The following is a 27,548-nucleotide window of genomic DNA, read 5'->3' as shown; positions in this document are numbered from 1 at the left end:
GATTCTGCATAAGGTGTCCTGCTTTCTATTGCACATGTGCTGCCCAGCCACTATGCACATCGGACACGCTAAGGCTATGTGCCCACGGGACTCTGTAACCGCGGAATTTGCCGGGGGAAAACCTGTGGATTTATCTGGATTTTCTAGATAAATCTGCAGGTTTTAGCAAGCACAGACACTCCCCATGTTATCCTATGGGACATGGGGAGTGTGTGTCCATGCTGCAGTGTGTGCGGCTGCGGAATATGCTGCGGATGTCCCACAGCCGCACGTAACTGCATGTCAATTATTCCTGCGGAAATCCCGGCCCTCCACTGTGGAGATAGAGGCCAGGACTTCCACAGGTAAATCGCACGAATGTCCGCAGCTTTACTGCAGCTATTTCGCTGAAATCCCACAGCTATGGATAGCTGCGGATTCCGGGCATCAGCTGCGGGAAACCTGCGGCCGTACCTGCGGATATATCCGCGGGTACATAGTGCCGTGGGCACATAGCCTTAGAGTCCTCACTGCTCTTTTTCCAATTGTACAGAATACCTGGGCACCACTTGCACAGTAGATCGCTGAAGCCGGTGCCCAGAGCCGGAAACATGAGGGAACAGAAGCGAGGAGAGCGGGGATCTACGCAGGAGCTAAACTTCATGGCAGACAACTGACATCACGGACAATCTGAGCCATCGCTCAGAGGGAGGCAAATAAGGCAACAAATAGTGGATATAAAAAGGTACCAATGTGTTTATTATTTATTGGATGATCATAGCTCTCAAATTTTATTTTACCCTTACAAGTGTAACCTGAAAAAGATTGACTGGAGTGTGCACTAAAATAATATCCACATTATTATTAAGACGCCATTGTCCCTCTCCCACCTTCCAGGGCACTGCTAGTCCTCCCATAACTACTCCACATATACGCATAAAATTATACTATCAGACATGGTATAGATACAAGCCCACAAATATCTACTGTGTATGGAAAACATAAGAAATTACCTCTTCCTCTCCCATTTTGACAAACTCATACAGAAATGCAAAGTACTCCGTTAAGTGTTTGCTGTGCGGTTTCACTCCGTGCTCCATTATCGACAGCAAGGTTTTAACAAATCGCGTAACGCAGGAGCGACTGCCAATGTCCTCCACAGGCCCATCCATGTCATCAGAGCTACAAAGGGCACCAAGGACAGGAGCATTAAACATCCAATGACTTAAGAGAAATACAGATACAAGAAATGCTACTAGTGATCGCTCCAGAAATACGCAGAATGGCGCGTTGGTGACAAATGCAAAGCCATCCTCTATAATCATACAGAACGTTATAGAGAGGCACGCCAGTCGTAACCTCGCACTCCCATTTTCGTGTATGTGTTGTACACAGTGCAGGAAATCTTATACTCACCAATCGCCCCTCTTATACATCCCGATACCACCAATGAGACTGGATGGGAAGTCGCTCTCTCAATGTAAATCAATGCACATTGAGGCTCTCAAGAGATCACATTGTAAAAGCCACTTCAGATCAACACAGTAGGATCTGACAAGTCTCATCGGAGGTCACCAAGCGGACAACGTGGTAATCAGTAAATATATCTGCACTGTGGCCACCATATACATTTCAATGAGAGCAAAAGTGAAGAAAAATAGTTACTGAAATAATTATATTACTAACATTTGTACAAGGTTTGGCTCCGCTATTAACACGCAAAATGTGGCGGTGGGTCAGTGGCGTCAGTAGTGGCAGCAGCGGTGGTGGCGGTTCAGTGGTGGAGCATGCCGCTGCGGTGAGTGTTCCCAGTCTGTCTGCGGTCCCGGTTCAAATGATGGCGCCTGGAGCAGCGTATGCATTGATGGAGCCCTCATCCAAGAGCTTCATCTGTGCATGCGCTGACTCCCGGTGCCATCATTTGAAATTGGGACTGCGGACACACTGGGACACCTGCCGCACAGCCACCTGCCCGCACGCACAGAGTGGCAGCCAGCACGCCGCTCGCCATCCCACGCAGAGAGGCAGCTGGCCTCCAGGACAGAGAGGCAGCCGGCACCGACAGGCACCAGGACGCCCGCATGCAGCCACATGCACCCAGCCGCCCGCACGCAGCCACAGGCACCCGGTCACCACACAGATAACCCCCCGCCCGGTAAGCTATGGTCTGATTTTAAGACGCACACCTCATTCTCCTCCCAAATTTTTGGAAGGAAAACTGCGTCTTATCTGAAAAATACGGTACATACATACATAACAAGTATATCTTTGCTCTATTGAGTATCTATGAATGGATTATACTTTCAATCTGTGCATACTAGGGTAGAATCGAATTCACTATAGAGGTGATCTTCCAATTTACATACCCATCCTCGATGCCCGGCTGCAGGTACAAATGAGCATGTGCTGATCGCAGCCTCTGAATAACGTGGATACAGAGACGCTGGAACATCTAATTTAATAAGAAAAAAATATACTAATTTAAAATGGAACAAAAAGTTATAAGAAGTGAAATATTCTTAAATAGGTTTTATTATAAACAGTTATCTATTTCCATGATAATTGTAGGTTTGTTTGATTTCCCCACTACTAAGACCCCCCGGATGCCAATGGTGATGCCCGGAACTGCCTGTGTTAATGAAGCTGTACTGCGTATTTGTGATGCTGACTCCTACACACATGTTCACCATTGCTACACAGGCAGAGGACACTTTAGAAACAATCTTGTAGTTTAACAAAGTTTCCATAATAAACATTTCAGATGTCACTAGGTGTATTTATATAAAAAAAAAATTCTAACTGCTAATGTATAGAGAAAAAAAATATGTCACCCACCTGTCTTACAATCTGATTTGGGCACTTGATCAGTATCTGCATTGGCCACCAGTCATCATCAGCCATGCGGTCCAGGAACCACTGGGAAGAAAGCAGCATCTGTAAGTCATCGGCACTGGCACGGTCACAGTGACTGACCAGTAACCCACGGGATCTCACCTCACAAGCCGCCTGGCTGTTGTTAAACTGCTTTGTCAGGAGCTCAATCCACTGGAGCATTGTGGGCTAAATAAAGGGAAAAAACATTACATTTAAAATATATAAATGTTTATGATACAGAATAATCTATATGCACATTATCACATTACATGCATTCACTGCCATACTCTACCACCAGATATTGAACTTTACTGATGACCCAGGCTGCCTGTTTACACGTTTCTGACCATTGTGAGGAAGATTTATTTTTTTTTTTAATAAAGTGTGGTCACTGACAGCAATCAATTAGACTTAAAACAGAATTTAAAGTCTGATTGATATTTATGGGCCACACCAATGTTATCTGCACAAGGTTTACAAAATGCTGTGTTTTCTCACTTCTGCTGACATGAGCTCCTTACTCCCACCTCCCTGCCTAGTAGGAGATGACCCATCCTACCACGGCACCGTACTCTGCTTTCCCGGTCAGTCCCACAGACAATGCATAAGGTGGGTGGATACAGAGGAGCATTATTCCATTATGGAGTAATCCCTGCCCTGGATCAGAAGGTTCCTTAAGATCAGTCCCTCAGTGTAAGTAATAAAATAAGGCTGCTTTCACACTACGTTTTTTTAACATGCGTCATGAACGTTTTTTTGCTGTAAAAGCGGATCCTGCTTTTACAGCAAAAAACGTATGCCAACGCATGTGTTATTTTGCAGGATCCTGTCACTGGATGTTTAGGGGCGGGCATTGGAGTCATGTGATCGGGAGTGAGGGAAACTAAACGTGCCAGACTGGGAGCCAGCTTCTTACAACTGCGGAGGTTCGTAACCAAGGTAAACATCGGGTAACTTGCTTGGATACCCAATATTTATCTTGGTTACGAGCGTCTGTACACGTAACCAACGTAAACATCGGGTAACTAAGAGAAGTGGTTACCCGATATTTACCTTGGTTACGAGTGTCTGCAGCTCTCAGGTGGGAGAGAGAGACAGGAGAGGGAGGGGGAGAGACAGAGAGAGAGAGGGAGGAATGAGAGGGTGGAGGGAGAGGGTGAGAGAGGGACTGATCACCTGAGGCTGGTTTCTGGGCATGCTCAGTAGAGCAAGCAGGATCCTGTCTATCAGCATGCCAGCGTTCACATGCGTTTTCATGCTGTTTAGTCAGGATCCAGCAATTTGCAGTATTTGGACGCAGCTCAAAAACGCTACAAGTAGCATTTTTGAAAAATGTTAAAAAACTGCAAGTCGCTGGATCCTCACTATAACGCACGCAAAAGCAGGTGAACGCATGTTAACGCGAGTCCATTGCAAATGCATTGAAATGAAAACGCATTTGCACTGTATCCGCTTTTGCGTTAAAAAAACGTTCATGACGGATGTTAAAAAAAACGTAGTGTGAAAGCAGCCTAAGAAAAATGATTCATAGCTTAATAGAAAAAAGATTCTGTATTTACTCATGTAAATTGTGCTTCCTATCAGCTAAAAGGGACTTTATCTCAGAATTGAGTGTAGCAGAGCTGGGAGCTGTCCCCACCCACACCAGGCTCTCAATGGAGATTGTACATTGACTAGGAGGTATCAATAACAGCAGGGGGTGTGTCTTGACTGCTGTGCGGGATGTACCAAGTCACACCAATGGCAAATCGCAGAGCAATACACCATTAGCATGAGTAAACAGTAGCTCACACACACAGATGAGAGGCACAGATGTTTTTTTGTGTGTGTTTTTTGTAACCCTCACAGCATGCTGTCCTCAGCTTTCATTGCAAAATCCTGGTGGCAGATTCCCTTTAAGCGTCAAAACAAAGGGATACCTCTCAATGATTTCTGTAACTATTCTCATATACACAAAAAATAAACGCAACACTTGTTTTTGCTCCCATTTTTCATGGCCTGAACTCAAAGATCTAAGACTTTTTTGTACACGAAAGACCTTTATACAGTGCTGGCCAAAAGTATTGGCACCCCTGCAATTCTGTCAGATAATACTCAGTTTCTTCTTGAAAATGATTGCAATCACAAATTCTTTGGTATTATTATCTTCATTTATTTTGCTTGCAATGAAAAAACACAGAAGAGACTGAAACAAAAATCAAATCATTGATCATTTCACACAAAACTCCAAAAATGGGCCAGACAAAAGTATTGGCACCCTTAGCCTAATACTTGGTTGCACAACCTTTAGCCAAAATAACTGCGAACAACCGCTTCCGGTAACCATCAATGAGTTTCTTACAATGCTCTGGTGGAATTTTAGACCATTCTTCTTTGGCAAACTGCTCCAGGTCCCTGAGATTTGAAGGGCGCCTTCTCCAAACTGCCATTTTGAGATCTCTCCACAGGTGTTCTATGGGGTTCAGGTCTGGGCTCATTGCTGGCCACTTTAGTAGTCTCCAGTGCTTTCTATCAAACCATTTTCTAGTGCTTTTTGAAGTGTGTTTTGCGTCATTGTCCTGCTGGAAGACCCATGACCTCTGAGGGAGACCCAGCTTTCTCACACTGGGCCCTACATTATGCTGCAAAATTTGTTGGTAGTCTTCAGACTTCGGAATGCCATGCACATGGTCAAGCAGTCCAGTGCCAGAGGCAGCAAAGCAACCCCAAAACATCAGGAAACCTCCGCCATGTTTGACTGTAGGGACCGTGTTCTTTTCTTTGAATGCCTCTTTTTTTTTTCCTGCAAACTATGTTGATGGCTTTTCTCAAAAAGCTCTACTTTTGTCTCATCTGACCAGAGAACATTCTTCCAAAACGTTTTAGGCTTTCTCAGGTAAGCCTTTGCAAACTCCAGCCTGGCTTTTTTATGTCTCGGGGTAAGAAGTGGGGTCTTCCTGGGTATCCTACCATACAGTCCCTTTTCTTTCAGACACCGACGGATAGTACGGGTTGACACTGTTGTTCCCTCGGACTGCAGGGCAGCTTGAACTTGTTTGGATGTTAGTCGAGGTTCTTTATCCACCATCCGCACAATCTTGCGTTGAAATCTCAGGTCAATTTTTCTTTTCCTTCCACATCTAGGGAGGTTAGCCACAGTGCCACGGGCTTTACACTTCTTGACACTGCGCACCGTAGACACAGGAACTTTCAGGTCTTTGGAGATGGACTTGTAGCCTTGAGATTGCTCATGCTTCCTCACAATTTGGATTCTGAAGTCCTTAGACAGTTCTTTGGTCTTCTTTCTTTTCTCCATGCTCAATGTGGTACACACAAGGACACAGGACAGAGGTTGAGTCAACTTCAATCCGTCAACTACCTGCAAGTGTGATTTAGTTATTGCCAACACCTGTTAGGTGCCACAGGTAAATTACAGGTGCTGTTAATTACACAAATTAGAGAAGTATCACATGATTTTTCAAACAGTGCCAATACTTTTGTCCACCCCCTTTTTTATGTTTGGTGTGGAATTATATCCAATTTAGCTTTATGACAAATTATTTTTTTTTTCATTGAAGACAAATTAACTGAAGACAATAATACCAAAGAATTTGTGATTGCAATCATTTTCAAGAAGAAACTGAGTATTATCTGACAGAATTGCAGGGGTGCCAATACTTTTGGCCAGCACTGTATCTAAAATATTGTTCACAAATATGTCTAAATCTGTGTTAGGCTACTTTCACACATCAGTTTTTTTCCCATCAGGTACAATCCGGAAAAAAACGGGTTAAACGGATCCGGTACCGCATCCGGTTTATCCCTATAGATTTGCATTGTTACCGGATTGTACCTGATGGCTTTGCGTTGCATCCGTTTTTTTTCCGGATGCGGCAAAATTTATCAAAGCGGCGGCCGGAGGCAACGTGTCTTGCAACGTTTTTTTGTCCGGCAAAAAAAACGCATCGCGCCGGATCCGGCGCGATACGGCATGTTTTACAATGAAAGCCTATGGACGCCGGATCCGGCGCAATGCGGTAAAAAATGGATGCGGCTACCGGATCCGTTTTTGTAAACTGCGCATGCACCAAATTAATTTAAAAAGCTGATGCTTCAAAAAAAAAAAAAAAATAAGGACAAACCGGATGCAAACGGCATAACGGATCCGTTAAAAACCGGATCCAGTGGATACGGTTTTACATTTTTTGGCAGGATCCTTTGGATCAGGAAAAAAAAGGATTGTGCCTGAATGCAGAAAACTGATGTGTGAAAGTAGCCTTAGTGCGAACTTCTTTACCGAGATACTCCATCCACCTCACAGGTGTGGCATATCAAGATGCTGATTAGGCAGCAGGATTATTGCACAGGTGTGCTTTAGGCTGGCGACAATAAAATGCCACTCTTAAATTTTCTGTTTTACAAGTATTGGGGATATCCAGGAGAAGGGGACGGGGGAGGCCGAAAACCTGTCAGTATCTGGTGTGACCACCATTTGCCTAAGGCCCCCTTCACAGGTCAATGATTCTGGTACATTTGTGCTTTTTATTTTTTTATACGTACCAGAATCACTGACATACGCAGACACATTATAATCAATGGGTCTGCTCACACATCAGTGATTTTTCACTGAACGTGTCTCCGTGCAGCGTACATGCGTGTCCGTGATTCTGCACGGAGACAAGTCCGTTTTTTTCTGGCATCACTGATGACCCACGGACCACACTATGGTGTGATCCGTGAAACATGAACCAGAAAAACACTGACATATAAAATAATAAACATTTTCAAATAACCTTTCCAGCGATTCGCTGTGCAGCCTCCGCTCTCTGCAGCTCCAGCCCAGCTCATGGATATTCATGACAGCAGGAACAGCCGACCCGGAAGTAGCTGCAGAGAGCGGTGGACGGACGCTGCAGACCCGAGGAGTTCAGCACCATGGACAACAGGAGCGAAGGCAGGTGAGTAATGTCCATTTGCAATCACGGATTGCACATGGACAACCCACGTGTACCGTGGAACACGTAGGGAAACGTGCGTGTTTTACACGTCAGTGAAGAACGTCAGTGTTAAATGGGCCTTAACACAATGCATCACATTTCCTTTGCATACAGTTGATCAGTTTGTCAGATGTTACATCACAAGCTCTCAAAGCAAGTCTATGATACCCAGAATGAGGCTCTCAGACTTGTATTGTGACCTCCGGCTCGCTCAATGAAAGACTGGAGTCGTCCACAGACTGGAGAAGACTGACTGGAGCAATGCTGATAACAGGTGAAGACATTGGAGGGTGAATATAAGCCTGGGAGTAGGGGACTTAGATTTAAAGCACCAATCAAGAGGTGGAATTTTTAAAAAAAAAAAAAAACCCGCTGGAGTGGTGCTTTAAAAGTGAAGGAGTCACAGTTATAACAGCGGGTGGTTTGATGGCCATAGGCTCTCCTAAAAACATCAGGTAACCACTGAGTGTACAAATCACTCTTCAATGATCCGTATACAAACCTCCCAGTTCTACGATGTTACATAAAATTTATAATAGTGGAACAAATATGTTTATGTTCATTATATTGAAAAAAAAAAAAGTACCAATACAAGGCTATGTGCCCACGTGTGTGCGCTCTGCACCGCAGCGTAAAAGTCACTGCATTTCCGCTTCAGAGCGCAGCTGAAAAGCTCCGTTCTGAAACTTTGGTGACTGCAGAATTTGTGCGCTCTGGATGCTACCTCTTCCTATAGACAGAATGGAGACAGCATGCAAAGCGCATGAAAGAAGTGACATGTTGCTTTTTAGAACGCAGCGATTTGGCAGCATGGAAATTGCTGCGTTCTAAAACGCCACGTGGGCATGGGTTATGCACAATCTTCATAGATTGTGCAGGGGACGCAGGACGCATGCAGTTATGCTGCAGTGCTATACACAGCGTAACTGCATGAAAATACGCAACGTGCGCACACAGCCTTAGTGTAATGAGGAGCAAAATAACAGCTTAAAACATCCCCCTGGTGCATCCCTATAAAAAGGTCTCACTTTTTTTTCTTCTTTTTTTTCAATAAAAAGAAAACCTTGATGGTTCATATATAGGTAATCAGTGCACGATTAGGGGTGGACCTCCCACAAATAAGCAGAGTGATGTGACCTCTGAGGGAATGGGAATGAGCAGCAGTAACTGGCACAACCTCATAATATAGAAATGATACACAAGCAACGAATGGGTCATAACTGACAATTTTTGGGAGTCCCAAGGGTCAGATGTCCTCTGATCACCCATATTGATGACCAGTGATAACCCATTCAAACCTGATAAAAGGTAGTCCAGTCTTATCATACCGATTACCGAAATTTTAAAATAAGTCATCAATATCAGAGCGGTAGGGATCCAACAACCAGTATGCCACAACTGAATAGCTCTTTTCAGTTTTGGCCAGAAGTATATAGTGAATAGTCAGACCAGCACTGTGCACGATGAGCACCTATTCAATTCTCGGCAGCAGGCACTACACAGTGACCAACGATGAGCTATTCTGCCTCTGTTCCCGCTCTACCTCTGGAAAGAGCTGAAAGCAGCTGACTGAGCAAGGTGCTGGCTGGTGGACTTCCACCGAACTAACATTCATGACCTATATCATAGTGCAGGACAACCCCTCTAAGCATATCTCTGTGCTTAACTCTACATAAGGCATTAAAAGCCTAAGGGAACACACTGCAAACACATATTTAGCCCTCCAATCTTTAATTTTAATGCTTGTAGCAATAATAGGACTACTTGATGTGAAATGTCTCCTTTCTTTTGCAACTTGATGTGCAAATAAGCACACAACTAGAGTAACCCCTTCACGACACCACTTGACGAGATATCCATCATGGATCGTGTGAGGTTAATCCCCGCCCCCTGACATGGGTAGGTTGCGGCGATCCGCACACATATCAGCTGATTTCAACAGATAACGTGTGCCTGCAAGTTACGAGTGGAAGCGCGTTCCACCCGCAACTTTTAACCCCTTACATCTCGCTGCCAAAGTTTGGAAGTGAGATGTATATGCGCGCGGCCATTACATTTACATACCGCCGCCCCCACCGGAAGTCATGTGCGTGATCACGTGACTTTCAGTGGTTGCCATGGTAGCACAGGGTCATGTGATGACGCCTGTAGCTAACATGAGTCACTTTCTCTCAGTGCCGGCATACTTCCAGCATTGAGAGTAAAGCAGCATATCTGCAGTTCTCAGCTCTGTAGCTTAGATCTGCAGACATGGCAGAGCGATCGGATTGTTGATCCATATACTCCCCTATAAGGGGACTAGTAAAAAAGAGAATTTTGTTTACTTACCGTAAATTCTTTTTCTTATAGTTCCGACATGGGAGACCCAGACCATGGGTGTATAGCTTCTGCCTCCGGAGGACACACAAAGTACTACACTAAAAAGTGTAGCTCCTCCCTCCTAGCATATACACCCCCTGGATAACCAAATCTAGCCAGTTTAGTGCAAAAGCTGAAGGAGGACATCCACCCACAAGTAGAGATAGAGCAAAACCCGGAACAACCGGAACCTCTGTCTACAACAGCCGGTGAAAACACACGGAACAAGAAAACTGCCAACAGGCAACAGGGAGGGTGCTGGGTCTCCCATGTCGGAACTATAAGAAAAAGAATTTACGGTAAGTAAACAAAATTCTCTTTTTCTTCATCGTTCCTTATGGGAGACCCAGACCATGGGACGTTCCAAAGCAGTCCATGGGTGGGAATAAACAGAAAACTGAGAAGTAGGCGAAACCTAACTACACAAATGGGCGACAGCCGCCTGAAGGATGCGTCTGCCCAAACTCGCATCTGCCGAAGCATGAGCATGCACTTGGTAGTGCTTCGAAAAGGTATGCAGACTGGACCAAGTGGCAGCCTGACAGACCTGCTGAGCCGTAGCCTGGTGCCTGAAAGCCCAAGAGGCACCAACAGCTCTGGTCGAGTGTGCCTTGTTCCCCGGCGGGGGAGGCACTTGAGTACACTGGTAGGCATCGGAAATGGCCGACCTAATCCAGCGAGCTAGGGTCGGCTTAGAAGCCGAGAGGCCCTTACGCTGACCAGTGGTCAGCACAAATAGAGAGAGGTGCACCGCCTAAGAGCAGCGGTGCGAGACACATAGATCCGGAGCGCCCGCACCAGATCCAGAGTATGCAACGCTTTTTCAAAGCGATGAACAGGAGCCGGACAAAAGGAAGGCAGGGAAATATCCTGGTTAAGGTGGAAAGGAGATACCACCTTAGGAAGAAAGTCCGGAGACGGACGAAGAACCACCTTGTTTTGGTGAAAAACCAAAAAAGGTGACTCCGAGGAGAGCGCAGCCAAATCAGAGACTCTCCTGAGGGAAGTTATGGCCACTAGAAAGACCACTTTCTGTGAAAGACGAGACAAAGAAACATCCCTAAGTGGCTCAAAAGGGGGTTTCTGCAAGACCGTGAGGACCAGATTAAGGTCCCAGGGATCCAGAGGCCGCCGGTAAGGCGGAATGATGTGAGATGCGCCCTGCATGAAGGTGCGCACCTGAGCCAGCCGGGCGATACGCCGCTGGAACAACACTGACAGAGCCGAGACCTGTCCCTTGAGGGAATTGAGGGATAGTCCTAGCTGCAGACCAGACTGCAGGAAGGACAGAAGGGTCGGCAGGGAAAAAGGCCAAGGGGCGTGGCCGGAAGAACGACACCAGGACAGGAAAATTCTCCAAGTCCTGTGGTAAATTTTGGCCGAGGAAGACTTCCGAGCCTGAGTCATAGTGGAGATGACTTCGGGAGGAATGCCGGAAGCCGTCAGGATCCAGGACTCAAGAGCCACGCCGTCAATCTGAGAGCTGCAGAATTCTGGCGGAAAAACGGACCTTGTGAGAGAAGGTCTGGACGGTCCGGGAGATGCCACGGCACCTCTACGGACAGACGGAGCAGGTCTGGGTACCAAGCTCGCCTGGGCCAGTCTGGAGCAATGATTATGACCCGACGGCCCTCCATTCTGACCTTGCGCAGGACTCTGGGCAAGAGAACTAGAGGGGGAAACACGTAAGACAGACGGAACTAGGACCAATCCTGAACCAGCGCGTCCGCTGCAAAGGCCTGAGGATCGTGGGAGCGAGCCACGTAAACCGGGACCTTGTTGTTGTGCCGGGATGCCATTAGATCCACTTCCGGAGTTCCCCACTTGCGGCAGATCGACCGGAACACTGCCGGATGCACAGCCCACTCGCCGTTGTCCACGGCTTGACGGCTGAGATAATCTGCCTCCCAGTTTTCTACGCCTGGGATGTGGACTGCGGATATGGTGGACTTGGAGTCCTCCGTCCACTGAAGGATGCGTTGAACCTCCAACATTGCCAGGCGGCTGCGAGTCCCGCCCTGGTGATTGATGTAGGCAACTGCTGTCGCGTTGTCTGACTGGACTCGAATGTGCTTGCCCGCCAACAGGTGGTGAAAGGCTAGGAGAGCTAGAAGCACAGCTCTGATTTCCAGCACAATGATCGAGAGGGCTGACTTGGACGGAGTCCAAGTGCCCTGTGCTCGGTGGTGGACAAATACTGCTCCCCAGCCGGATAGACTGGCATCCGTGGTGAGGATCACCCAGGACGGGGCCAGGAAGGAGCGTCCCTGAGACAGAGAGAGGGGCCGAAGCCACCACTGAAGAGAGCTCCTGGTCTGTGGCGACAGAGCCACCAACCTGTGCAAGGAAGAAGTCCGCTTGTCCCAACAGCGGAGAATGTCCAGCTGCAGAGGACGCAGATGGAACTGGGCAAAGGGAACCGCTTCCATTGACGCCACCATCTGACCCAGCACCTGCATGAGGTGCCTGATGGAATGACGGCGGGGCCTCAACAGAGAGCGCACCGCCAGATGGAGGGACTGCTGTTTGACTAAGGGCAGCTTCACAAGTGCCGGCAGAGTCTCGAATTGCATCCCTAGGTACGTGAGTTCTTGGGTCGGGGTCAAAGTGGACTTGGGCAGATTGACAAGCCACCCGAATTGAACAAGAGTGGCGAGAGTGAGCGAGACACTCCGCTGACAGTCTGCGCTGGATGAAGCCTTGACAAGAAGGTCGTCCAGGTAAGGAATCACTGCCAACCCCTGGAGGTGCAGAACCGCAACCACTGCTGCCATGACCTTGGTAAATACTCGAGGGGCCGTGGCTAACCCGAAGGGGAGAGCCACGAATTGGAAATGTTCCTCTCTGATTGCAAAACGTAGCCAACGCTGGTGTGAAACTGCAATTGGCACATGCAGATAGGCATCTCTGATGTCGATGGATGCCAGGAAATCTCCTTGGGTCATTGAGGCAATGACTGATCGCAGAGACTCCATGCGAAAGTGCCGCACCTGAACATGCTTGTTGAGAAGCTTGAGATCCAGGATGGGCCGGAATGAACCGTCCTTTTTGGGGACTAGGAAGAGATTTGAGTAAAAACCTCTGAACCGTTCCCTGGCGGGAACCGGTACAATCACTCCGCTGGCCTGCAAGGATGCCACGGCCTGAGAGAAGGCAGCGGCCTTGGAGCAGGGGGGAGTTGACAGAAAATATCTGTTTGGCGGGCTGGAAGAGAACTCTATCCTGTAGCCGTGGGAGAGGATATCCCGCACCCACTGATCGGAGACGTGTTGAAACCATACGTCGCCAAAGTGGGAGAGCCTGCCACCGACCAAGGACGTTGCTGGCTCGGCCAGATAGTCAAGAGGAGGCTGCCTTGGTGGCAGCAGCTCCTGCGGACCCTTGTGGACGCGGCTTCTTGCGCCAGGTGGGCTTCTGGTCCTTGGCTGAGTTAGTGGACGAGGCCGTGGGCTTAGAGGACGACCAGTTAGAGGAACGAAAGGAACGAAACCTCGACTGGTTCCTGCCTTGGACAGGTTTCCTGGTTTTAGTCTGTGGCAAGGAAGTACTCTTCCTGCCAGTAGCCTCCTTAATTATTTCATTCAGTTGTTCACCGAACAGCCTGGACCCAGCAAATGGGAGCCCAGCAAGGTACTTCTTTGAGGAAGCATCTGCCCTCCACTGTCGAAGCCACAAGATCCTGCGGATAGCGAGGGAATTAGCGGAGGCCACCGCAGTGCGGTGAGAGGCCTCCAGCATGGCAGACATGGCGTAGGCTGAAAAGGCTGAAGCCTGGGAAGTTAAGGCAACCAGTTCAGGCATAGAGTCCCTAGTGAGGGAATGCATCTCCTCTAGGGAAGCAGAGATGGCTTTGAGAGCCCACACTGCTGCAAAGGATGGGGAGAACGAGGCCCCTGCCGCCTCATAGACAGACTTTGCCAGGAGGTCAACCTGGCGGTCAGTGGGATCCTTAAGTGAGGTGCCATCAGCCACAGATACAACTGTCCGGGCTGAGAGTCTAGACACCGGAGGGTCTACCTTTGGTGAGTGAGCCCACTCCTTGACCACCTCTGGTGGAAAAGGATAACGGTCGTCAGAACCACGCTTTGGGAAGCGTTTGTCAGGACAGGCTCTGGGCTTGGACACAGTGGCTTGAAAACTGGAGTGGTTAAAGAACACACTCCTTGTTCTCTTAGGCAAGGTAAACTGGTGCTTTTCTGCCAGAGAGGGTTGCTCCTCTGATGCTGGCGGATTGAGGTCCAGTACAGAATTAATGGACGCAATCAAATCACTCACATCTGCATCACCCTCGGTCAGATCAATGGGCCACAAGAAGGTAGCGTCCGAGCCCCCAGTAAAGATATCCTCCTCGTCCTGCGGGTCGGCTCGTGAATCAAAGCCGCGGGACGAGGAAGGAGAGGGATCCCTGCGTCTCCTCTTAGGAGGACGGGGTCTGGGAGCAGATGAAGAATCCTCTGTGAGCTCTGCAGAGCGAGCCGAAGCAGCAGAGGCGCCCTGAAAAGGGGGCTGATGCAAGGTTAGCAGAGTCCGGGACAGCTGTCCCATGGAGTCGGCGAAGGACTGGGAGATAGATTTAGAAAACACTTCTACCCAAGCCGGGGGTTGAGCCACCGGGGCGGAGCAGCCGGAGGGACCACTGGGGAGACTCCAGGCTGAGGCACCACCATGTTAGAGCAGGCATCACAATGAGGATATGTGCTCGGTTCAGGCAGTACGTGCTTACATGCAGTGCATATTGAGTACAGCCTTGCAGCTTTGCTCCTAGTGTGAGACATGCTGCTGAGGTGGAGGCTCTGCAGTAAAGAACACACTCCTTCAGAATGACCCCCAGAGAGTGTATAATAAAGTCCACAACCAGAGGTTGTGGCTTACCAGACCGTTTTGTGTGCCCTCCGGATTCCCAGCTCGGACCCCCAGACAGGTTGCAGAGATGCAGCAGCCAGCGCCGATCAGTGTGAGAACGCTGATAAAATGGCGCCGGAGTGAGGAGGGGGGGCGGGGCCTAGTCCAAGAGCGGGAACCGGAGGGCCAAGGGGATATACAGGGGAGGGAAACATCTCCTCAGAGAGGAGTGTCCTCCCCTGAGCTGAACGGCCGGTGGGCGGCGCCGCACTGTCCCTCTGCATGACTGACATGCAGGGGCAGTGAAAACGAAACTAGGCCGCAGCCGAAGCCGGGGCCTAAATTTTACAATGCGGCCGGCGCTCAGGCACCCTCGGCGCGGTTCTCTGGTGAAAACCGGAGAACCGGCCGGAAATGTCACAAATGGTACAAAACACACTCTCCTCAACATTAAAGTACAAGGGACCCCCCCTGACAATAACGTCTCAATACTTAGCTTGTGAGACGCAGGGCCAGGTCCCTGAGGGATGAGTGCTCCGTCCGGCAGGGTCCTGAAAGGGCTGCGGATGGAGACCGGTCTCCTGCAAAGCAGTGAGAACCGTGCTGGCTCCCACTTCAAGCCAGAGCCCGAGGGATGGTGAAGGAGCGCGGCATGTAAGGCTCCAGCCTTGAAATCAACCTTAACAACACCGCCGACACAGTGGGGTGAGAAGGGACATGCCGGGAGTCCAGGCTTGGACCCGCTTTTCTTCAAACTCTTTAAAATGAAAATCAGATGAGAATGCATGAATGTGGGGATGTGTGCCTCCTGAACACAAAGCATTGAACTGGCTAGATTTGGTTATCCAGGGGGTGTATATGCTAGGAGGGAGGATCTACACTTTTTAGTGTAGTACTTTGTGTGTCCTCCGGAGGCAGAAGCTATACACCCATGGTCTGGGTCTCCCATAAGGAACGATGAAGAAATAAAAAAAAATAAAAAAAAAGTTTTAAAAAATAAACAAAAAAAACTAAGTTCAAATCACCCCCCTTTAACCCATTGAAAATTAACGGGTTAAAAAAATAAAAAAAAATACACATTTGGTATCGCCGCGTTCAGAAATGCCCGATCTATCAAAAAGTAAAATCAATTAATCTGATTGTAATTTTTTTTGCTGCTACGCCGTTTACCAAACGCCAAAGTTACATTTTTTTGGACGCTGCAAATTTTGCGCAAAATGCAATAACAGGTGATTAAAATGTAGCATCTGCGCAAAAATGGTAACATTAAAAACGTCAGCTCGAGTCGCAAAAAATATGCCATCACTGAGCCGTAGATCCCAAAAAATGAGAACACTACGGGTTTTCGGAAAATGTCGCAAAACGTACGCCACTTTTTTTGGACAAGCTTGTGAATTTTTTTTAACCCCTTAGATACAAGTAAACCTATACATGTTTGGTGTCTACAAACTCGCACCGATCTGAGGCATCACAACGACATCAGTTTTACCATATAGTGAACATGGTGACTAAAATATCTCAAAAACTATTGTGCGATCACACTTTTTTGCAGTTTTTCCCCACTTGGAATTTTTTTGCTGTTTTCCAGTACACTATATGGTAAAACTTATGGTTTCTTTTAAAAGTACAACTCATCCCGCAAAAAACAAGCCCTTATATGGCAAGATTGACGAAAAAATAAAGTTACGGCTCTCGGAAGAAGGGGAGCGAAAAAAACACAGCACCAACAGAGCAACAAAGATTGTTAGAATCATACAAGCCTTCGGGGCAGACTAGGGAGGAAGGGAAAGCTATGGCGGCATCTCTTCTATGAACTAGATTCATTAAGTAGAAATCAGAGTAATTGTATAGCAGATTGAATTGCCAGTGTGTGAAATTCAGAAGGTCAAAGAGAAAATAGATATAGATAGATAGATATAGATAGATAGAGATATATATATATATATATATATATATAGCAAGAAGGCCTGCGGAGACACCATCACATGTCTCAACGCTGGCAGGAAACTAGCCAGGTCTTTCACCGGGAAGGAACAACCACGGGAAGAGCAGTCTCCAGTCAAGGAGACCACTAGCCAGATTCCTACTGTACCATGTTTGGCATAGGTGGTCTCCTTGACTGGAGACTGCTCTTCCCGTGGTTGTTCCTTCCCGGTGAAAGACCTGGCTAGTTTCCTGCCAGCGTTGAGACATGTGATGGTGTCTCCGCAGGCCTTCTTGCTTTGAATATTACCCAGGGGGCATTGCTCTAGAATCACTGCGTTGAGAAACACGTGATGGTGTCTCCGCAGTGGTGGATGTTGATCTCCCTAAGGTCAACCATCCTTGCTCACACATATATATATATATTTATATATATATATATATATATATATATTAATATATATATTTATATATATATATTATATATAATTATATATATTATAAATTATAATATATATTATAATATATAATTTTATAATATACTGTATTTTTCGCTTTATAAGACGCACCTGATTATAAGACGCACCCCCAAATTTGGTGAAGGAAAAGAGAATTTTTTTTTTTTAATGTTAAATGGGGTCCATCTTATAATGCCAGTGTCCCTCTAACAAATCATATAGGGTATATGTCCCTCATAGCCCCCCATCCTAAAATTAGCCCCCTTAATCTGGATATGGCCCCCTTATATTGAATATAGCCCCATTGTGATGGCACACGTTCCCCTGTGCTGCCTATGGCCCCCTATGGATGGCATACATTTTCCTGTGCTGCCTATGGCCCCCTATGGATTGCATACATTCCCCTGTGCTGCCTATGGCCCCCTATGGATTGCATACATTCCCCTGTGCTGCCTATGGTCCCCTATGGATTGCACACGTTCCCCTGTGCTGCCTATGGCCCCCTATGGATTGCATACATTCCCCTGTGCTGCCTATGGTCCCCTATGGATTTCACACGTTCCCCTGTGTTAGATAATGCCCCCATGGTGCTGCCCATGGCCCCTATATAGATCGCACAAGTCCCCCTGTGTTAGATATCGCCCCCAGGCTGCTGCCCATAGTAAAATAAAACCCTCTTTCCTTACCTCCTCCAGCGTTTATCTCCCTCCTGTCTCCCTCCGTGCTTCTGTTCCTTACTTCCTGGTTCTCAGTGCGGTCATGTGATCGGCACAGCAGACTGAGATCTCTGCCTGCCTGATCACAGTGGAAGCAGGGACACGGGGAGAAACGCTGGAGGGGGTAAGTAAAGCTTTTTTATTTTAGAATGAGCAGCAGCCTGGGGGCCAAATCTAACACAGGGGGGGCATGTGCCATCACAGGGGGGCGCAGGCTCATATAATATGCACCGCTTCCCCAGCCCATCACTGCGTGCGATTTCAGCACCATTGGAGGTGGACAGCGGCTGTGCATATTATATGAGCGGGAGCAGGAGATCAAAGGCTGCAGCCCGCATCGTTCCCCTGCGCTCCAGAGCTGCTGCCCCCACCTCCCCTGGACCCTGCAGTGTACATATATATATCCCCCCCCCCCCCCCCGTATATTCGGCTTATAAGACGCACCCCCTACTTTCCCCCAAAATTTGGGGGAACAAAAGTGCGTCTTATAAAGCGAAAAATACGCATACATGCATACAGTGGATATAAAGACTACACACTCCTGTTAAAAAACGGATTTTTGTGTACTCACCGTAAAATCGTTTTCTCTTAGCCATCATTTGGGGACACAGGACCATGGGTGTTATGCTGCCTATCCATAGGAGGACACCAAGTAGATGCAAAAGCATAGCTCCTCCTCTGCAGTATACACCCACTGGCCGGGCCAGGTAGTCTCAGTTTTAGTACACAAGCAGTAGGAGAAAAAGGCAGTAAAAAACTTCTCAACAGAGGAACATGAGAAAAGAAGAGTCATAACCAAATAAGGTACTGAGAGAACCAAGGCCCCGCAGGGCAATAGGGTGGGTGCTGTGTCCCCCAATGACGGCTAAGAGAAAACGATTTTACGGTGAGTACACAAAAATCCGTTTTTCTCTGACGCCTCATTGGGGGACACAGGACCATGGGACGTCCTAAAGCAGTCCATGGGTGGGAAACATAAAAGAAGACAACACAACCCAAGGACTAGGAACCAGTCCCAGAAAGCCTGGAGCGCCTACTGAGAGAGGTGCTCTACTGCCGTTTGCAGAATTTTCCTACCCAGATTTGCCTCAGTTGAAACCTGGGTATGGACTCTGTAATGCTTTGAAAAAGTATGTAGGCTAGACCAGGTCGCAGCCTTACACACCTGTTCCACTGAAGCCTGATGCCGAATGGCCCACGAAGCGCCAACTGCTCGCGTGGAATGAGCCCGCAGCAAACTAGGAATGGGCTTGAGTTGCAGGCGGTAGACTTCCTGGATCGCAGAGCGAATCCAGCGAGCCAGTCGCCTTTGAAGCTGCCTGTCCCATCTTAGGCCCCTCAGGAATGACGAACAAAGAGTCCGTTTTCCTAAAGGGGGCTGTCCTGGATATGTAATATCTGAGAGCTCTGACGAAGTCTAACGAATGCAGAGACCTTTCCACCCTATGAACTAGGTGTGGACAATGTCCTCGTTCAAATGAAACGGGGTAAGACCCTTTGGAAGGAAATCCGGAAGGGGGCGCAGAACCACCTTGTCCTGGTGAAAGATCAGAAAAGGCTCGCGGCAAGAGAGTGCTGCTAGCTCCGAAACCCGTCTGATGGACGTAATTGCCACCAGGAATGTTACCTTCCAGGACAGAAGAGCAAGGGAGGATTCCTTGAGGGGTTCAAAGGGAGACCTCTGGAGACCGTCCAGAACGAGGTTGAGGTCCCATGGGTCCAGCGGCCATTTGTACGGGGGAACTAGATGGGAAACGCCCTGGAGAAAGGTCTTGACTTGCGGTTTTTGAGCCAGGCGGCATTGGTAGAAGATTGAGAGCGCTGAGACCTGCCCTTTAAGGGAACTGAGAGCCAACTCCGCTTGCAAGCCAGATTGTAGAAAGTCGAGAATTCTGGGGATGGCCAGAGGCATAGGCTGGACGTTAGTTTCTCTGCACCATGAAAGGAAGATTTTCCACGTACGGTGGTAAATGCGGGATGAAGCAGGCTTTCGGGCGCTGATCATGGTGGAAATAACCGCGGGGGAGAATCCCTCTCTTGTTAATACCCAGGTCTCAATGGCCATGCCGTCAGCTTCAGGGCTCTGGAGTTCTGATGGGAAATGGGCCCTTGGGTCAGCAAGTCTGGGATGTCTGGAAGGCGCCACGGTGCGTCTGTGAGCATTTGTACTAATTCGGCGTACCAGGCGCGCCTGGGCCAGTCCGGTGCTATCAGTATCACAAGGACTCCCTCTGCCTTGATCTTCCTGATCACCCGCGGCAGCAGGGGTGTCACAAACCACCGGGGGGGTCACTCAGAAATCCCCCGCGCTGGCTACCAGTACGTCACAATCGGGGGGTAACAAGTGGGGGTCACCCCTCCTTTATACCTCCCGACCGACAGACAGAGCACGTGACGCGCTCTCTAGCGCCCCTCTTATAGTCAGGCCAATTATGGAATTGCCCGACAATAAGCAAGGAGGCCGCTATACTACTTATGCCGATTATTGAAGGGTCCCCGGTGAGAGTAGGGTATATATTCCCCCGACCTCCGCGGGCGGAATATATAAAACCTCCCTGAATCTCACTGGCCTCCCCACAATAATCCTTGGCACAACTCGCTGCCACCAACCGCTTCACGGTAACTATTAGCCGAACACACAGACGTGGGATTCAAGATCGAGATAACAGAACAGCCCAAGATTAATTCTATAATTTAATCAGCCTAAAGCACACTAGAACTACAATATATACAATAGGGAATCTACAGAATATACAGTTATGTCAGAGTACAGTCACAGATAAAGCATGGTTTACAAACAGGTATGCAAATTCAATCAGTTACCTTGTGCGTCTGGCCACAGGGGGGCGCTGTAGACCAGGTTTCTAGGAACTCCCACAGATGTTTCCTACACGTGCCCCCAGCGAGAAGAACCTTGGAAAATGGCCGAAGCAGGGTTATCAACCTGGGCAAATCCAGGTCCCCTCCTACCTTAGTGACCTCACAGGGAGCACTGCTCCACCCCTGGCTGGAGTTATGGACAAATTCACAACATGGAATATGGGCCATAACTTTGCCTGGGAGCGTCGTAGGCGGACGCCAATGCTCTCATTGTGACAGTCATGAATTTAGCTACAGAATGAGGGGACTCATGACCTGTCTACGAGTTCCCATATGGCTGATATCACGCCTGGGGTATTTCCCAAGCTCCCCCTTCCATAAAAAAGGTGTGCCAGCATCGTCCGCCTGCGCAAACACCATTTTTATGGTTGCCATATTTATCGGAGATATGGCTTGCGAGATATGAACCATTTTTTACTGGAGTCGTTCTGTCTGGCTACTTCCAAGCCTTGCTAATGAGATACAACTCTTGTTACAGGGTGACGGCAGGGAGCCATCCTGTGTCCATTGTCCGCACATCATCTCATCTCCATATCAGAGGAGATGGCTGTTGGAGGTGTAAGTGGGATGTGACACCTTCACAGATGCTGGACATTTGGGAACAAGGAGGGAGGGGGGCACTGCCAGGGAGTGATGAGAGCAATTATGACTTCTAGTCATAATTCCTCTTCATATCCCAGGATTTACCTCACACCTCCCCCCTTTTGAGGGCGCTAGGGGGCAGCACACTCCGGTGTTCCCCCGTGCGCCCGTCCGCGACCTCTCCTTGTCGGGACAGCCCGTCTGCGTTACCGTGGTCACGGCCCCTTTTGTGGCGAATGGTGAAGTCGTATTGCTGGAGCGCAAGGCTCCATCGCAACAATCGCCCATTCGTCCCAGAGACGGTGTGCAACCAGCTGAGGGGATTGTGGTCCGTCTCCACGATGAAGTGGCGCCCGTATAGATAGGGTTGCAGACGCTGCAGGGCCCACACTATGGCCAGGCACTCCTTCTCCATTGTAGAATAGGCCACTTCCCTTGGTAACAGCTTCCTGCTCAGGTACAAGACTGGGTGCTCTTGGCTCGCAGAGTCCACCTGGCTGAGCACCGCACCGAGGCCGAAGTCACTGGCGTCGGTCTGTACTACAAACGGCCGCGTGAAGTCGGCTGCCTGTAGCACGGGCGGGCTGGACAGGGCGTCCTTTAGGGCCCGGAAGGCTGTCTCGCAGTCCACTGTCCAATCGACTGCAGAGGGCAGCTTCTTCTTGGTGAGGTCCGTCAAGGGCTTTGCCAGGCTACTATAGCATGGAACAAACCTCCTATAGTACCCAGCGGTCCCCAAGAAGGACATCACCTGCTTCTTGGTCCTGGGGGTGGGCCAGGATGCGATGGCCTCCACTTTCTCAGGCTCGGGCTTCAGCGTTCCCCCACCTACCCGGTGACCGAGGTACTGGACCTCGCTCATGGCCAGCTGACACTTTCCCGGCTTGATGGTCAAACCTGCCCGGTGGATCCGCCTGAGCACCTGTGCTAGATGCTCTAGGTGGTCCTCCCAGGTGGGACTGAAGACGGCAATGTCATCTAGGTACGCGGCCGCGTACCCTTCAAGTCCCTTGAGCAGGGTGTTGACCATCCGCTGGAAAGTGGCAGGGGCATTCCTCATCCCGAATGGCATCACCGTGGACTCGTACAGTCCAAATGGGGTAATAAAGGCAGAGCGTTCCCTGGCCTTGCGAGTCAGGGGGATCTGCCAATATCCCCGGCTCAGATCCATGATGGTCAGGTACTGAGCCCCGGCCAACTGATCGAGCAGGTCATCGATGCGTGGCATTGGGTACGCATCGGCGACCGTGACCGCATTGAGCCCCCTGTAGTCCACGCAGAACCGAGTGGTTCGGTCCTTCTTAGGGACGAGGACTACAGGCGAGGCCCAAGCGCTGTTGGATGCCTGGATCACCCCCAGCTCCAGCATCTCGTCAATCTCCTGGCGCATGTGTTGCTGCACCTCCAGGGAGACCCGATATGCTGAACGCCGGATCGGGGGATGATCCCCAGTGTCCACGTGATGGACAGCCAAGTCAGTCCTTCCGGGCTGGTTGGTAAACAACCCCCGGAAGGGGTGTAGGGTGGCCCACAGCTGGGACCGTTGGTCCTCCAAGAGCTGGTGGCCAACCTCCACATCCTCAATGGATCCGCCTGCCCTAACCTGGGCTAGCATATCCAAGAGGGTTTCCGCTTCTCCCTCCTCGGGCAGGTTGCACACGGGGAGCGCACATGCCTCCCGCTCATGATGTGCCTTCATCATGTTCACATGGAAGGGCTTCCGCCTTCCACGGGCAGGGTCCAGGGTGACCAGGTACGTCACAGGGTTGAGCTGCTGGTACACGAGGTATGGGCCTTCCCAGGCTGCCTGAAGCTTGTCCTGTGGTACGGGGACCAGTACCCACACCTTTTGACCCACTTGGTAGGTCCTCTCACAAGCGTTCTGGTCGTACCAACGCTTCTGATCGGCCTGGGCTTGAGCCATATTGTCGTGTACCAGTTGCGTCAAGGCCTGCATTTTGTCCCGGAAGCGCATGACATACTCGATAACCGACACTCCAGGGGTGGCCAAATCCCCTTCCCAAGCCTCTTTCACCAGAGCCAGGGGGCCCCGCACACGTCGCCCGTACAGGAGCTCAAACGGTGAGAATCCTGTTGAGGCCTGTGGAACCTCCCGGTAAGCAAATAACAGGTGTGGGAGATACCGCTCCCAGTCACGCCCATGGGAGTCGACCAACATCTTAAGCATCTGCTTTAAGGTGCCATTGAACCGCTCGCACAGGCCATTAGTCTGTGGATGGTACGGGCTGGCCACCAGATGTCGCACCTGGACTTGCTTACAGAGGGTCTCCATCAGCTGGGACATGAATTGGGTCCCCCGGTCGGTGAGCATTTCCTGGGGAAAACCCACTCGGGAGAAAATCTCCAGCAATGCGGTGGCCACCTTGTCAGCCCGAATGGACGACAAGGCCACTGCTTCTGGGTACCGGGTGGCATAGTCCACTACCGTCAGTATGAAGCGTTTCCCGGAGCTGCTGGGGATGGCCAGCGGGCCGACCAGATCCACAGCCACCCTCCTGAAAGGCTCATCGATGATTGGCAGAGATACCAGTGGGGCTTTGGGGCGTGGCCCCGCCTTCCCCACTCTCTGACAGGTTTCACACGAACGGCAGTAGGCAGCCACATCGGCCCCCATTTTTGGCCAGTAGAAATGCTGGTTTAACCTGGCCTTGGTCTTAGCGATCCCTAGGTGTCCGGCCATCGGAATCTCATGTGCGATCCGCAACAACTCCGTCCGGAACGGATAGGGTACCACCAACTGTCGGTCCCTGGGCCACGCCTCCGGTGAACCCTGCTGGACCGTGGCCCGGTACAGCCGTCCTTGGTCCCAGACCACTCGCTCCGGGTCCGAGTCCGAGGGAGGCTGTGCCGCCTGCTCCTTTAGAGCTTTCAGGCTGTCGTCAGCTTCTAACGCTGCCTGAAACTCCTGACTAGATGTGGCCAGAATCGACGAGACTGTCACATCTTCAGTCAGTACCCCGGGACCTGTGTCCTGGCCTCCACCTGACTCGGCTGCCACTTGGTCAGAAGGGGAAGAGCTATCGGACCTCCGGGAGGCCCCTTGGCTTCCAGCACTCCCACTGCGGGTGACAGCGGCCACAGCCGCTGCGACCGTGGGTCGTGCCTGCTCCTCCTCCGTTCCTGACCAAGTCGCCGGTTCAGGCAGACCTACCTGGCTTCCTGACACCCCGGTTGTGGGGGAACCATGCACCGAGATCTTACCTGGGAGCACTTCCGCTCCTGGACCGGCCCCAATCTCACCTGCCTGTTCCCCTCCTGCAGCAACAGAACCCCGGTGTGAAATCTCTGGGGACCCCACATTTGCTGTGGTAGCCCCCACCCCACACACTGGTCCTCCCCCTGCAGCACCCTGCTCTCTGCTTATCCCTGCAGAGGGCAACAGATCCCAGCTCACAGGCTGGTTACTTGTAGAGGCATTGTCACACCTTTCTCTGACCCCCTCCCCTGTCACAGCTGCAGCTGTGTGTGTGTCTATGGTGTCTGTGCAAGCAGAAATATCAGAGTTCACTCCCTCCTCCCTTACATCATTCATAGATAACACATTAACATTGTCAGGAGTCATGTCAGCACTGGCTGAAGGTTCAGCCTTTGGGGCGGGGCCAAACTGGGAGGTTATTTGCCCCAAATCTGTCCCAAGTAGCACGTTTGCAGGGATCCGATCAGTTACCCCCACCTCCCTCACCCCTCGCCCTGCGCCCCAGTCCACATAAATGTCAGCAACAGGCAGCGCCGGGTCAATGCCTCCAATCCCGGAGACAGCGAGGGTTTTTCCAGGGATCAAGTCTTGGGGGGACACCATCTCAGGCCGCACCAGAGTCACCTCCGAGGCGCTGTCTCGCAGTCCTATGGTCACAGACTGGCCGACGGTGACAGGTTGGAAGCTGTCCAGGGACCTACCACCACCCCCACCCACACAATACACCTTGGGCGGCCCTTGGGACGGGGACGGAGCCGGGGCCTTGGGACGCTGAGGGCACATGGCCTTGAAGTGTCCAGGTAGGTTGCACTGGTGGCACCGTCTTGGTTCCGCCACGGGCCTGGAGAGGGGAGTTGAGGGGGACACCCCCTGCAGTCTAGGGGCAGGTGGGGCAGTCGCAGAATTCATCTTACCCCCTCTCCAGGTGCTGCTGGTGGCCGCTCTCCTGGCCTCAGGGGCCCGGTTGTTGGTGTAGTCATCGGCAAGGGCAGCTGTAGCCGTGGACCCCTTTGGCTTCTGGTCTCGGATGAACTGGCGGAGATCCTCAGGGCAGTTCCACAAGAGTTGCTCCGTGATGAACAAGTCCAGGATCTCCGGTCCGGTGGAAAGCTGCAGGCCTTGGGTCCAGTGGTCGGCAGCTCGGGCAAGTGCCCGCCGGTGGTCAGCCCAGGAGTCCTTTGGTCCCTTCTGTAGGCTCCGGAACTTCTTGCGGTAGGACTCTGGAGTGAGGTTGTACTGTGGGATCAGGGCCCGCTTTATGGTGTCGTAGCCCTGATCTGCCTCAGCAGGCAAGTCCCCAAGGACATCCAGGGCCTTACCCCTTAAACGGGGGGTCAGGTATTTGGCCCACTGGTCCTTGTCCAGATGGTGCTGCAAGCAAGTCCGTTCAAAAGCAGTCAAGAAAGAGTCCAAGTCTCCATCCTTCTCCAGCACTGGGAAGTCCTCAACACGGACCTTTGGAAGTTTGGTGTCTTGAAGGTCACGTGTGGCTGATGAGGGCCGGAGCTGAGCTAGCTGCAGCTGGTAGTCACGCTCTGCCTGTCGCTCTCGCTCTCGCTCTTCACGCGCTGCTTGCCGCTCCGCAGCCTCACGCACTGCTTGCCGCTCCGCAGCCTCAGCATCACGCGCTGCCTGCCGCTCTGCCCTGTGCTCTGCCAGGAGTCCCTTGTAGCCCTCCTGGTCTCCAGCCTGGAGAAGGGCCATAGCCATTTGAAGAAGGCTATCCGAGCCTCCCAGGCTCGGTGGAATGGCACGTGGTGATCTGCGGCCCGCTGCGGAGCCTGGTGATTCACTGTCCATTGCAGAGCGGAGGGCTGGCATCTGGCTCGTTGAGGACCCTTGGGTGAGCTGCTCCTCCTCTTGTCCAGCAGTGCCCGGTTGTGCAATGTCCTCTGCGGAGCTGTTTTCTGGCGTCGAGCTCCTGGAGGACTCGTGGGCAACCTCCTCATTACTGCCCACAGCACCGTCCTCCCTCTCTTCGGCTCCTGCTTTAGCATTGGCCAGTTGCATAGCTCTGCTCCTGGTGCCATCAGCCATTCTTGCAGACTTTTGGTCACTGACACAGAACTGACACCTGATGCCTCCACACACCTTACAGTATCTGCACTCTGACACTCTAGTGTTGAGCTAGTCTGAAGACCCCAGCAGCCACAGCTGCTGCAGGCAGTCTTTAGTGTCTGGGAGTATGGGTCTCACACTCACACACACTATTATCTCGATCCCACCGCTGCCACCAATATGTCACAAACCACCGGGGGGGTCACTCAGAAATCCCCCGCGCTGGCTACCAGTACGTCACAATCGGGGGGTAACAAGTGGGGGTCACCCCTCCTTTATACCTCCCGACCGACAGACAGAGCACGTGACGCGCTCTCTAGCGCCCCTCTTATAGTCAGGCCAATTATGGAATTGCCCGACAATAAGCAAGGAGGCCGCTATACTACTTATGCCGATTATTGAAGGGTCCCCGGTGAGAGTAGGGTATATATTCCCCCGACCTCCGCGGGCGGAATATATAAAACCTCCCTGAATCTCACTGGCCTCCCCACAATAATCCTTGGCACAACTCGCTGCCACCAACCGCTTCACGGTAACTATTAGCCGAACACACAGACGTGGGATTCAAGATCGAGATAACAGAACAGCCCAAGATTAATTCTATAATTTAATCAGCCTAAAGCACACTAGAACTACAATATATACAATAGGGAATCTACAGAATATACAGTTATGTCAGAGTACA

At 50.5% G+C, this 27,548-nt stretch overlaps 1 protein-coding gene across 3 annotated transcripts in view; it reads right to left on the bottom strand.

Annotated features, from left to right (window-relative positions):
* USP34 (ubiquitin specific peptidase 34) overlaps window positions 1-27,548 on the bottom strand; it is a 386,361-nt gene that overhangs the window by 66,879 nt on the left and 291,934 nt on the right. For all 3 annotated transcript variants that reach the window (XM_075339351.1, XM_075339349.1, XM_075339350.1), the window contains 4 exons: window positions 2,974-3,039; window positions 2,815-2,895; window positions 2,346-2,431; window positions 993-1,161 (listed from right to left, as the gene is read on the bottom strand). In XM_075339351.1, coding sequence (XP_075195466.1) covers window positions 993-1,161; window positions 2,346-2,431; window positions 2,815-2,895; window positions 2,974-3,039 — 402 coding nt within the window. The remainder of the gene's footprint in view (window positions 1-992; window positions 1,162-2,345; window positions 2,432-2,814; window positions 2,896-2,973; window positions 3,040-27,548) is intronic.

Source organism: Anomaloglossus baeobatrachus, chromosome 3, assembly GCF_048569485.1.
Source record: "Anomaloglossus baeobatrachus isolate aAnoBae1 chromosome 3, aAnoBae1.hap1, whole genome shotgun sequence".
In the NCBI taxonomy this organism is placed as follows: domain Eukaryota; kingdom Metazoa; phylum Chordata; class Amphibia; order Anura; family Aromobatidae; genus Anomaloglossus; species Anomaloglossus baeobatrachus.
This window is presented reverse-complemented; position numbering and strand designations above follow the sequence as displayed.